Source organism: Gymnoscopelus braueri (assembly GCF_963280865.1).
Source record: "Gymnoscopelus braueri genome assembly, chromosome: 10".
Lineage (NCBI taxonomy): Eukaryota > Metazoa > Chordata > Actinopteri > Myctophiformes > Myctophidae > Gymnoscopelus > Gymnoscopelus braueri.
Genome location: NC_137611.1, coordinates 33,511,852 through 33,524,204, shown reverse-complemented (window position 1 = coordinate 33,524,204; position 12,353 = coordinate 33,511,852). Strand labels below are relative to the sequence as shown.

At 41.4% G+C, this 12,353-nt stretch overlaps 2 protein-coding genes across 3 annotated transcripts in view; one reads left to right on the top strand and one right to left on the bottom strand.

Annotated features, from left to right (window-relative positions):
- pkn2a (protein kinase N2a) overlaps nucleotides 1-2,437 on the top strand; it is a 44,991-nt gene extending 42,554 nt beyond the window's left edge. For both annotated transcript variants that reach the window (XM_080440956.1, XM_080440957.1), the window contains exon 24: nucleotides 135-2,437. In XM_080440956.1, the coding sequence (XP_080297082.1) occupies nucleotides 135-338 (204 nt within the window). In that variant the 3' untranslated portion in view covers nucleotides 339-2,437. The remainder of the gene's footprint in view (nucleotides 1-134) is intronic.
- Nucleotides 2,438-3,013: 576 nt separating this feature from the next.
- On the bottom strand, nucleotides 3,014-11,051 carry gtf2b (general transcription factor IIB). The gene is made up of 7 exons (XM_080439286.1): nucleotides 10,982-11,051; nucleotides 9,276-9,388; nucleotides 6,199-6,332; nucleotides 5,864-6,010; nucleotides 4,876-5,005; nucleotides 4,280-4,561; nucleotides 3,014-3,691 (listed from the first exon to the last, which is right to left on the bottom strand). The coding sequence occupies exons 1-7, from the start codon at nucleotides 10,996-10,998 to the stop codon at nucleotides 3,558-3,560; spliced, it is 957 nt and encodes a 318-aa protein (XP_080295412.1). The 5' UTR covers nucleotides 10,999-11,051; the 3' UTR covers nucleotides 3,014-3,557.
- Nucleotides 11,052-12,353: the final 1,302 nt, after the last annotated feature.

Genomic DNA, 12,353 nt, shown 5'->3' with positions numbered 1-12,353 from the left:
AGTTTCTATACAAGACGTATGAATATGAATCATGTCTTTATGGAGTGAGGCACTGTGATTGAAAGACAAAATGTAGATCTTTATGTTTTAAGCAGACTTTTCTTTCTTTTTTTACTAACACTTTGTCCTGGCAGAACATGGATTGGAATGGACTGTTGGCTAAGAAGGTGAAGCCGCCGTTCGTACCGACCATCCAGGGAGCCAGCGACGTCAGCAACTTTGATGATGAATTTACCTCAGAGGCACCGATTCTCACCCCGCCCAGGGAGCCACGAGTACTCAACACAGACGAGCAGCACATGTTCAATGACTTTGACTACATCGCTGACTGGTGTTAGCTCTCCTGTTCACTCACGCACACACATACATGATAATCACATACATGAATACACAGACACACACACACACACACACACACACACACTGTGAACCAATCAGAGCAGCGAAGACTGTAGCTCTTTTCCTCTTCCCTGCCCAAAATGTCGGGGGGTGGGGTGAGGTGCAGGGCAGTGAATATCCACTCTTCAAGGCCTCTGGGTCCTGCTCTGTGCCATTGAACGGACAAGCCCACGGCCAGCCATCCCACCTGCCCAACGGACAACACACCATGTTTGTTTTTTTAAATCGACATGAAGAACCTTTTTTCTTTTTTTTTTTATAAAAAAGAAAACAAAAAAAAAACAAAGCAAAAAGTTGCTTCTCGGAGGAACTTGGCAGTGAAAGAGGAGGCAGCGCACCAAGTTCTCCTGCACGTCGTCGTGTCTGTTGTCTGACCACTGAGAATGTTTTCATATGAACTCCTTTAGTTCGAGGAGACAACAACACAATCATTATTATTCGTCACTGTCATTGTATTTTAAAATAGTTTTTTTTTGGTCTGTACAGATTATATTCATTCATATATTTTATTGATTTTTTTTCTTTGGCAAAGCCCTCGCCATAGCTAAAGGACTTTAATATCTCACTGTATGGTTGATTTGTCTGCCATGATCATGAATGAAATTGTTAATCGATGAATTTGAAGTGCTCAAAGCATTAATGTCACTGAACTGGCACAATGGTCAACTGCAGCAAACATCTTGACTACTACTACTGCTTCTTAACTTGAAATCCAAATGGAATGAAAAATAACACTACATTTTGTTTTGTGTACTATTCCAGTCTAAAATGCCTATTCCATGCTCCGATGGACTCACCTTTCAATGCTGTTCCAAATGCTGTCATCTTGTTCACATGAATATTACAGCAACTGTATGCGTGAATACAAGGACCCTCATTATTATAGTGCTATATAGTATAAAACAGTCCATCCAGCGTTAAAAGGTATTACTATACTAAACCGCATCATCCTGGAGAATCACATTAGTTTAATTTCATACCTGATATATAAAAATGATAATTGAATCTGTCATACGAGTAATCCCTGAAGTTGTTTTAGAGAAGGTAAAGTGAAACTTCTCCAATTACAATTTACTCCCCAAGGCCACCTAGTGGCACTCCAGCAAGTTGCTGAATGCAGTACTGCACAGAGAACAAAACCTTTACTTATTGAACAACAAATGAAGCTGTGTGCTCTAGTCTTCTACCCTCAACATCTCTTTTCAGCAGAATATAGTTTAAGTTTCACTTCAGTTTTCAGTTGTCATTCCTGAATGGACAGCCAGGTGTGGTGGAATTGACAAGTTCCTCTTGATACCTCAGTTTACTTACAAATACAACACACACTAATCCTAAATCTCTCGCAGAGTTACAGCTTTACTACCAAAACCCATTCATTTGGTCCTCATTGGAGGACATGGGAAATGGTGCTAATAAAAATATCAGCTGGGTTTCCCAAAAGCATCTTAGTGCCAAGATCTACCATGTTCCTTTGTAAACTAAGTGCTAAGATGATTTTTTTGGGGGGGAAACCAGGCCAAACTCAGTGCCAGTGAGTGCATTCTAGATGTGGGTCAATTTGAAAATTTGGTTTAATTGTCCACACTGGCACAATAGAACCAATTGTATTGCCTGCCACAAGTGCAGACCCTACCAAACTGGTGCTTGAGGCATTAAGATCTTTCAGTAAATGGATGTATTTTAATTAGAAATTGACCCAGAAATTGTCACCTGTCGATATGAATCACTACAGGGGCGGGGCAGGGTATATATGTATATGTACACACAATTAAGCTGAAAGCACTAATTTTATCAAGTTTTTTTATATCTATGTTTAGCATAATGATGAAAATAGATTGTACAAAGTTTTTTGTTTTCCTTATTTTTCCCCCATTGCTTATGAATGGCTGCTTGTGCATGTTGGAACAAGAACAAACGAGATCTTTTTGGATGGTACACCAATAATGAAGTCACAAAACTTGCTGTTTCACCCTGGTGTAATAAAAGAAGCAGTCATTTGTTGCCTATCATGAATGCACAAATTAAACACTTAATAGTGGTGGGTGGCTCTTGTATGCATCCTTTGAATTGAACAGAGTGGTTTCATCAACCGCTTTGCGATTGTGAACCATGCTGGGTCTACCCTTCATCTCATAATTTTACTTTGAGCACATTTTTGGCTAAACTGACTTTTCATTTTAAGGGTCCTATTAGCGGTAATCAGATGGTAATGGTCTAATTTTTTTTAATTAAGGCATGGTAAGTGTGTCCGCTTGAGGAAGAGGGCCAGTCTTAAAGGTATAGTTTACCCAAACTTTTCTATCGATTACTAGTCCCCATGGAGACTTGAATTCATGGATGTTTGTCGCCAAGCCAATAATGAATAAGACACTATTTTGATCAGCAGAACGGTAGGCAGCGGTTCCGGTACGAGAAACAAAGGAGACTCTTTGCGTCTCCTACTGGAAACGCTGCCGGTCAAATTATTGGCTTAGGAATGAGACAAAATATATAAATGAACTCAAGTCTCCATTAAATTAGAAAAAAAATTATTGGGTGAACTATCCCTTTAAGTTCATGTTTAAAAAAAAAGCCTTTGCAAGCAGGAGTGAAGTGAAGATCAAATTAACACCAGTATGTTTTCATTAAACAAAGTTTAATATTATTCAAACAGGGAAATGATAACCATTAATGTAGCTGTAATAATGCAAAGAAGCTAACAAAATGGAACCTGGTCATTTTCCTAAAAATCAAAGATGTATGTAAAAAGTATGAATCCAGCCTAAAATTGCAACCACCAATTACACTTTCTCACTTGGACATATATACAAGATATATACACTCAAATGAAAATACTGTAAGTACAGTCTGCAATCTGTATATTGAAGCAATTGGAATGTGTGTCTCTGTATTCCTGCAAAAATTGCCTTGACGAAGTCGAAAGTCTTAAGAAAGGAGGGAAGAGGGATGCCTGGTGGCTCAGTTAGTGCACAGACCATTATGCTCCATGTGAGCGGGAGGATCCAGGGTCAAATCCGACCCCCATCTTGTCTCCTCTCTCTCTGCCCTTGGTTTCTCTCTACACTGACCTATCTTAAACAAAGCCTGAAAATACCAAAACAAAGGAGGGGGGAAGATAAACCCCCCAAATCCACAATTTTCTCAAAATCTTCCAATTTTCACAGTTGGGGCAGTTTGTCCACAGGCGTGTCAAATCTGAAGTCTGTAGGGAAGAGATCTGCAGCGCGAGGGTAAATGAGACGATATGACTGTCTGATTGTGACGTCTGCCACGCCGGCAATGTCTCCAATCTCTGTTGAGATATCAGGGGAAAAAGATCACTTAATGCAACAGCAGCTCGGCTTACAGTACATGATTTTGATATATATAATAACGTCACCTTCTTAAACTAATGGCCCAAGTAATTTTTTCAAGTTTTTCAGATTTTTTAAAAAAATGATCCAAAACAAAACTATAGTTCTTTATCATTTCAACCAAAACGTTTATAACAAATTATGACTATTAAAATAAAAATAACACTTTATGTCAGTTATGTAACATAAGAGATTTAAAATGGGTTTAAATAGGATTAAACCTGACCAAATGATTTACTCCAAAATAAGCAAAAAAAACAATGTGACTTAGGCCAAAATAAATGCCTATTTTGGCCCAAGTCACACTAGGGAGATAGGCCAAGGCCATTATACTGAAGGCCATTATACTGAAAGGGGAGGAAATAGCATGATCCTTTTCAATTAGGAGATTTTACCAGAGGTGGCCAGTGTCATGAGGAGCTGACTTAGGCAAAAATATAATTTTCCTCAAAAAAATGACATTGGCCATTAGTTTAAGAAGGTGACGATAATATACTGTGTGTGTATATGTATACACATACACCCACCTTTTTGGGTCTTCTTCTCAGCTGAGGCCTGGGAGGCCATGTAGATGGCGGCTGCAGCTACAGAGATGGGGCTCCTGCCGGGCACCAAGTCCAACTCCACAGCCTTCCTGGCGATGTAGGTGGCGGCCATCTGCACCTGCTTGGGCAGGCCCAGGTTGGAGCAGAAGCGTGACATGAAATCTCCTGTGGTGATGAGGTCCACGCTGGTTTCCAGTGCCTTGAGGATCAGCTTAAAGCACCGGCCAATCTCCTTCTTGGAGATCCGGGAGACGGCACAGATCTCTGTGGATAGGAGCAGAGGGCAATTGTGACTGGTCGTTTAGATGAAAGCTAAGCAAAGAAAATTAAGTGTTCCACAAATCAATTTTGTGGGGAAAATAAACATCACTGTGCCTCAAAACATTTACACTGTCCAACCAAGTCAATGCTATTGAAATTATTTGCGTTTATCATTTTGCCACAGTAGGCGACCCAAATGGCTTATAAACTATTCTGAGACAAACCTTCAAAGCTAATTTACTGGAAAATAGAACAGCTTGCACAGACTTCAAACAAAATAAAAAATTCATTACAAGATTCAAAAATATTGGTCTGACCTTTAAATGTTCTGGGAACTCCTTCCTGTCTGCAGGCTATGTAAAGGCAGGCTGAGGCAATGGCATCATTACTCCGCCCCTTCAGGCTCTTCTGTTCATAGACTTGCTTGAATAAATTATTTGTCCTGTCCTGTAGAGGCAAACATGTCAGTTAAAAAAAAACATTAAAAGTAGTAAGGACCCCTGCTTGGCTTCAGGCAAATTAGTAGATCATAACATCATAACTCCACACGACACTATCTAGGGAAAAACAAAAAAGTTAAAAAGCTTTTATCTAATGTGGCTACTGGCATACGGTACCAAAATGAATAAATAAAAACGTACCAATGGGTTGTGGCATATGAGCCATCTTTGTGAATATGATCGCCACAAACGTATTTGTGTTTAAATCCTAGCAAAGGCCTCTGTAACATTGTTGTCACAAGCTCAAAACGCATGCTTTGACATTGATGTCTTGTGCTCAAGATTTGTTTCTGTCTGGTTGCAAAGACTCAACAGTCATACAAATTAATTAGAATTTAGGGTGTATCATACAAAAGCCAGTAGAATTCAAAAACACTGCATAAGTGATACTTGCCACTTATGCTAATACTTAAAGGGATACTTCACTCTCGGGCCGGGGACACATTTAAAAAAAATATTAAAAATAAATGAAAAAAGTTATGGAAAATTCATGGCCCCCTCACACATTAGTAGGACACTGCGTGTCGTGAGGGGGCCATGAATTTTCCATAACTTTTTTCATTTATTTTTAATATTTTTTTTAAATGTGTCCCCGGCCCGAGAGTGAAGTATCCCTTTAACAATGGCCTGATTTCAGGGTCGATTTGTTGAGAATTTTCATCAGCCTATGGCAAGCTATGGTACAATCACCATTAATACTGTCTTAGCAAAAGAAATGGGAGACACGTGGGAGGTACACGACTGGTTGATATAACATTGTTACTACTATTTCCTACAGGTCAGACTCAGTACAGAGATATCTTACTATAATATTCCTTGGTAGGTTGATGCGGTCTGCCATGGTGGTAATCTCTTTGAAGGCATTCAGCATGGCCCTGTCTGAGCTGCTCATAGTGCGACGGTTCTGATACTTTGAGTTGCCAAACTCGTCAAAGCTGGCTGCACCCGTTCCCTGCAATGGAAAATACACATTACAATTCTCCATATTAAAAACAATGCATTTCTGTGTTGTGCAGAATCCACATATAGTGGATTGTGCCGTTTTCTGTTTCCAAGAAGTGAACGTGATATTGTCTTATGACAAGACAAAATTCATTCATACAAAGAAAGAAAATTATGGGCCTCAAGTAATCCCTTCACCTTGCTGATCATGGTGGTTAGGTCACCCCCATTGAGCAGTGGGTTCTGGGCGTCTCCCACTCTGGATGGGTCTTTGGTGGCTTTCTCATTGGTGAAGGTCCGCCATTCTGAACCCACGTCGATTACGCGGTCGCCTATGGAGAACCATCCAATAAACCAAATGATTAATCCACGGCTAAATCTGTCTTTTTGGATGGATTTCAATACATTGACCCAGAAATGTTGATCCATGCTTGTCACAACTCAACAATTTAGTATTTATTCATGATAATTGACAATTATTTCACTGATTACGTTTATTTCTGTAGCACATTTCATACACAAAGGCATCAACCAGATCACCAAAATAGTATTTTGTCAGCCCCCGCAATATTGCCCACCTGCAACCCAAAATATCACACCATTGCAGAATCACACATTTATGCCTTTATCACATCCAGACTCGACTACTGCAATAGCCGCCTCTACAATGCCTCAATAAATTACAGTATGTACTCTGGCTCTCAGTCAAATACAGAATACATTTCAAAATACTACACACCACCTGGCTACAAGGCCCATAACAACCTAGCTCTCACTACCTTTCCAACCTCCCTCAACATCATGTCCCCTCCCACTCCCTCGGGTAAGGGGATATAAACCTCCTAGAAATCCCAAGGAACAAGCACCGAACCTGAGGGTTGGTGGAGCCTTCTCAGCAGTCTCTGTGGAAGTTCCAACTTGCATCAAAGCAGCCCAGCCCCTACTCACTCCTCAGTTTTGCCTTTCCAGCCAAAGCCCATTTTACTGTTCTATTTTGCAGCTCCCATTTAAAAAAAAATCCTTCAACGTTGCCATTTGTTTTGTTTGTGTTAAGAGTCTTTAAGATACTAGAAAAGCACAAGTCTTATCTATCATTATTTAAAGAAATGCAAATAAACATAATTGGTAAGTGGGGTCAAGGCCAAGGATTCGTTTTCTGATGGTTTAATCTTGTGAGGCATCTTTAGCAATATACTGACCAGGGTACTAACATGATACTGACCATGATATACATGTGTAAGCCATGCCATACCACATGCCACTATAACTGACATGATACTAACATGATACTGACCATGATACGAACATGATCAAAATTACGCAGAACACCGCACTTTGAGTGAAATTGTTATTTAATTAGGGGTTATGATTTTATTTGTAGGCCTATATCACTTTTTTCCCTACATAGTCTTATTTGTTTATTTCAACACCCAATTAAAATAAAAGTTAAAGGGGGTGTTTATAATTGCATTTATATTTCTCATGTCGAGTTATTGAAAAATGTCAATGCAAGTTGATCCTTAATGGTCAAAACAATATCAGTAATTAATTATAAATTGTCAGAATTAGACCCATTTTTACTCCTAACAATGGCCAAGTTATGGTCAAGGTCTTTGGAATAGCAAAATGACCTTGACCATGACCTTTCAAGGTCAAAATCACCCAAAAATGGTCATATTATAAATGAATTCCACACACCACAATTAGTCAAAATGGAGGCATTACATAGGCATGTGTATATATGTTACAGAGAAATTGGCATTCCAGGGAAATTGAAAGGGGTACGCTTGTTTTCACCGCCCCTCAGGCAATTCTGTAGAATCAACGCTAGAGGGCAATGCAAGCCAGACATGAGCCCCACACCACACACGCACGGACAAACGAGCACGCATGCACAAACGAGCACGCACGCACACACGCATGCGCGCGCGCACGCACGCACGCACGCGCACACACACCCTCATTCCATGCAGTTGAAGCACAAGGGGGCGGGCCTGGCGGGCTATGTTAGTGCAGTGAGTGGCACTTGGGGCAAACGCAGTCCCCACAACATCATTTACGATTCTGTGCCTATCGGTACATAACTCGGACGGCGCTTAAGTCGACTAGCAGACCATCGGCCGGTCGTCGCGGGCACTCGCGCCTGGAGGCGCTCGGGCGCGACTCCTCGGCCTCAAGGTCTGCTAAGTCGGCGCGCCTCCGTCATGGTCCAAAACTATACTTTATCAGCGAAAAAAAAGTAGTCCGCGGTTGTTTGAAAAAGTAATGTCCCGAGCGGGAGTCAAACCCCGGCTCCCAGTGGTAGTGGGTGGGGAGTCCAATGATTATCGAAGTGCGCCACTGAGCTTTGTACTAGTGGTGTAAAGTAACAAAGTAGATTTACTCAAGTACAATTTTGAGGTATTCGTACTTTACTTGAGTATTTCTCTCATATTATCCATTTTATTTTCAGCGTTCCCCTAGCGTAGCTTCCTGGTTGTTATATTGTTGTTGTGGTCGTCGTCCTCGCATCAAGCCCCGCCTCGCAGCACCGCCCCGCGCCTATAAAACTAGCGCTCCCCTGTCAATTTCCCTGGACTGCCAATTTCCCTGTGACATATACACTCGGAAACAAAAAAGTTGGATTTTCATCATAGCCAATGGCGGCCATATTTGATTTAACCATTGCACCAGTCGTGCCACTATGGCGGACAAGCACCTCTGATTTTTCATGTCTAGGGATCAACTGAATCAGTTCAAGTCAGAGATCCCCACAGGACTGTAACTTGACTTTCATCTCCTTATGGGAAAGCCGAAGTAATGGGAGAGACAGACAAGTCACAGGTCACTTGGCTTACATCGGTTTCTGGCTCAGTTGCTATATCCCCATATGATTAGGTTGCCCTCCCCGCACCACTCCCAGGGGGCTCATTAGAGGAAGTCTGTGTTCCACTGCAGCTGTATGACACTCTTATGAGTTAGAACACTAGTTAGGTACTGCCTGGTTTCGTAGTTTGCTATGCCTGATGACTGAATGCGATTGGTTTCTTTCATCATTATATGCTGGCACCCCAAGAGTCACTGAGTGAGCCAAGAGTGAGATGCTGCATTCACACGCAACTACAAAAGATACAAAGCATCATAGCATATCTGGTTTCAATTGAAAGGTAGACTGTAGCTTTGTATGTCCCCGTGTGAACACAGCAAGAGAGCGTTTACAAAGGAGGCAAAGATATTTTTCGCGTTGCTTCATTTGCATGATTATCATCACTAAAGAGAGACAAACCATCTCTTACCCACTACAAGGCCACACTCTGGGCAGATCATGTCGCCTGCTCTGTAGTCCTCCACCAGCAGTGCATCAGGGTGGTTGGGGCACTGAACCTTGGGAAGAGCCAGAGCATCTCCGCTACACAAAAAAAAACAGGCATTAATCACTTAAACCCTCTATTCTTAATTAAACTAACCCGAGAGGCAACTGTACTTTGTACGCTTTTTAAATCACTCCACCAAATATCTTGCAGATCTGCTATTTTGGTGACTGTTCGCCCTACAAGAGGCATGCTGGGTTCAAGGGGTTAAATTAGGGAGGGTTGCAAGAACCTCAACAAGGAGAAAAGTAAGGGAGAGAAAGAGAGAGGTTGCATTTGTGTTGGTGGCAAGTCTCTGCTAAGCCTGACGCTACACCTGTTTAAAGGAAATTGAAGATTCCCAAAAGTTATCTGATCAGCAACCCCTGGTCTTGTAATCTCTCAAGACAAATTCCGCTAACAGCAGAATCTGTCAGCACCACTGCCCTAAACATGTAGTGTTGTTAGTAGTAATAAATACAGAAAGAGCCGGGAGGAAGTAGACTAAGAAAGGGGAGGAGACAAACAGAGTTCCTGGTTCTACACAAAAAGGGGGTGTGCCCCCAGAGGCAAAAACAAAGGATTGCTGGTCTTGTGACGGTTCAACAATAACACTAATGCAAAGGGAAATTATTCTTAGTTTTTTCTTATTCAGAGGGAACTTTCTTTAGTAACATCAACAGGAAGTCAGTATGTGTATGTCATGTCGACCTAGCTGAGGCCCAAAATGAGTTTAAGTTAGCTTGAGCAGTATCAAACCCCAGAGATTGTCTCCTGGCATAGAGGAGAGAAAAGCAAACATCGTTGAAGGCCACGACATCCGTCCATCATTGACCGAGTCACCAAAAAAAACACATTCAAAACAAATATAACGGCAATACGCCATCATAGCATTCGGTCTGTTAATGTCTGTAAAAAAGCCAACAGACGTGATTCGGGACGAAAACAAAACGCGTGATGATGTGGCGAAAGCGAAAGGCGTCTTGCATCCATTTTGGGCAAGATTTAAACCTGATAATGGTTCGTATCAACATTATACTGGTGGACGCCTAGAAAAAAAAAAGTGAGGAAAACATTTACGTAGATATTAATGTACTGAAACTACGTCTGACGATAGACGCTACAATATCAACACAAAATGCTACAGATAGACCAACGGTGCCGTCACAATCTTTAAAGGATCTAAAAGTAAGATAAAACATTAAACCAGCTATGTGCTAGTTAAGACTGACTACACAGAACAAACATTCGCCTGGTAAAAGAAACTAGCTAACGGCTACATATAGCATCACGACGCTATATCATATATCGTGTACATTACAGTCATCGTGAGTGACAACCTATGATGTGACAAGATGTTATATGTATGATAAATGGACGAGAGACGTGAAGTGAACGGACGATCATAAGTCAACGTAGACGTTGATCCTACAAGAGAATAGTCACTTCTGCGCACAAAAGCTTGATAGCATCTAAAGTGCTCCGACCGTTATGTTTGGTTTTAAACCTGAACGGTCAAAACAGTTGAGGAGGACATGTTGGCTGTTGGCACTGTTGACTTATTGTTGTGGTCTAGACTTAGAGCTTCATAAACTCGCATTGTAAGAGCCAAACATAAACATAATGTGTTATAAAAAAGAGTTGCTACACACCGGCTTGTCGACGCCATGTCACTGCTGTTCAGTCAGAGAGTCACGGTACACACTGCGAACAATGGTGTCTTCTACTTCTATTTATAGCTTTAGATGACCACGTGACTGCAGAAAGGACCAATAGGGCTTCTCGAAAGGACGGCCTGGGCATGCCTGGGCAGCATATCTTTTCGGGTCTATGATCCGCTCGGGAGCGGAAGTAACTCTACGTCACCAGGCGCGTCATCCGCGTCATCAAGCAACCGGATGGGCAGAGCCGGAAAGACCTCACCCTGACTCACCCCAAAATAGGTCCGTCCTAATAAAATCCTTGATGCGGCATGGTTTAGCTTATTTTTTAAATGTAAATGTGCGTGCACTATCCGGAGACTATTTAGCGTCTGTATTATCCCACGGGAAAATTCTATTCCATTTAAATAGGGATTGGGGAACCAAAACAAAGCGGCACCGCAAAACCGGATGGGCAGAATCCGGAAGGAGGATTCTTTTCTCTTTTTTTTTCAGTAGGCGTGGCCTAGACCGGATCATATGGGTCTTTAGTAACGCATACCAGGCATAGAGTTAAAAATCAGGCTTTCCTCCGAGGTGGAAAGACTGGTGACTCGAGGTTAAGTGGTGAGTGTACGCAAATCCTTTTTCTGTTTCCAAACGAAAATGGAAAATGCTTATCCGAAAAGCAGTTTTAGTTTTCCTTGTTTCTGTTTTTAGTTTTCCTTTTCATATTGATGAAGGAAGAAGGTGAAGTGGAAGTAAAAGTTTCTATATCAAAATAAAAGTCATGGGAACTTAAAAACTTGAACTGAAGGCTTGCGCTTGCCTTGCATACAAGCACAGAAGACAATACATAAAGATGACACCTCATCGCTTACATCATGACTATGATGTCACTATGTTATCAGCCATCCCCAAATTTCGTCTGTGTGGAAACTGGAAAGCATGGTGACACAAGGTTATGCTCAATGAGCAGGGGTGGATTACTGAACAGGCCTACTGGGCCTTGGCCCAGGGGCCCAAGAGCTCAGAGGGCCCCTAAGCCAGAGCCTTTGCGTAAATTGTTGTGTTTTTTAAATTTACATTTCTTGTCAAAGGGCAGCACTTTTGTTCCTGCCTATGACATGCCCAAAATAGGCATGCCAGATTGAAAGTGGTTAACAGAGACATATTTATTAACCTAGTTATTGTAGTAAGACATTGTTTGAAATATCCAAACAATGTCATGAACTATTCAAATTGAAACAGGGGCAAATAAAGGGTTATTTAATTACTTAATTTATAACCATTGTCTATCCCATAAACTTTCACCCCTAAAGCAATATGGTTTAACAGTGATTTCACTGTTTCTCTGTATCAGCCAGTGCCATGCGTCTGTGCC

Excerpts from the sequence above, each read along its gene's own strand:
- gtf2b (XM_080439286.1), bottom strand. Across the intron at positions 6,333-9,275 it reads AGAGTGTGGCCTTGTAGTGG|GCGACCGCGTAATCGACGTG; the intron begins GTAAGAGATGGT and ends GGTTCTCCATAG. Across the intron at positions 5,006-5,863 it reads ACCTACCAAGGAATATTATA|GACAGGACAAATAATTTATT; the intron begins GTAAGATATCTC and ends TTGCCTCTACAG.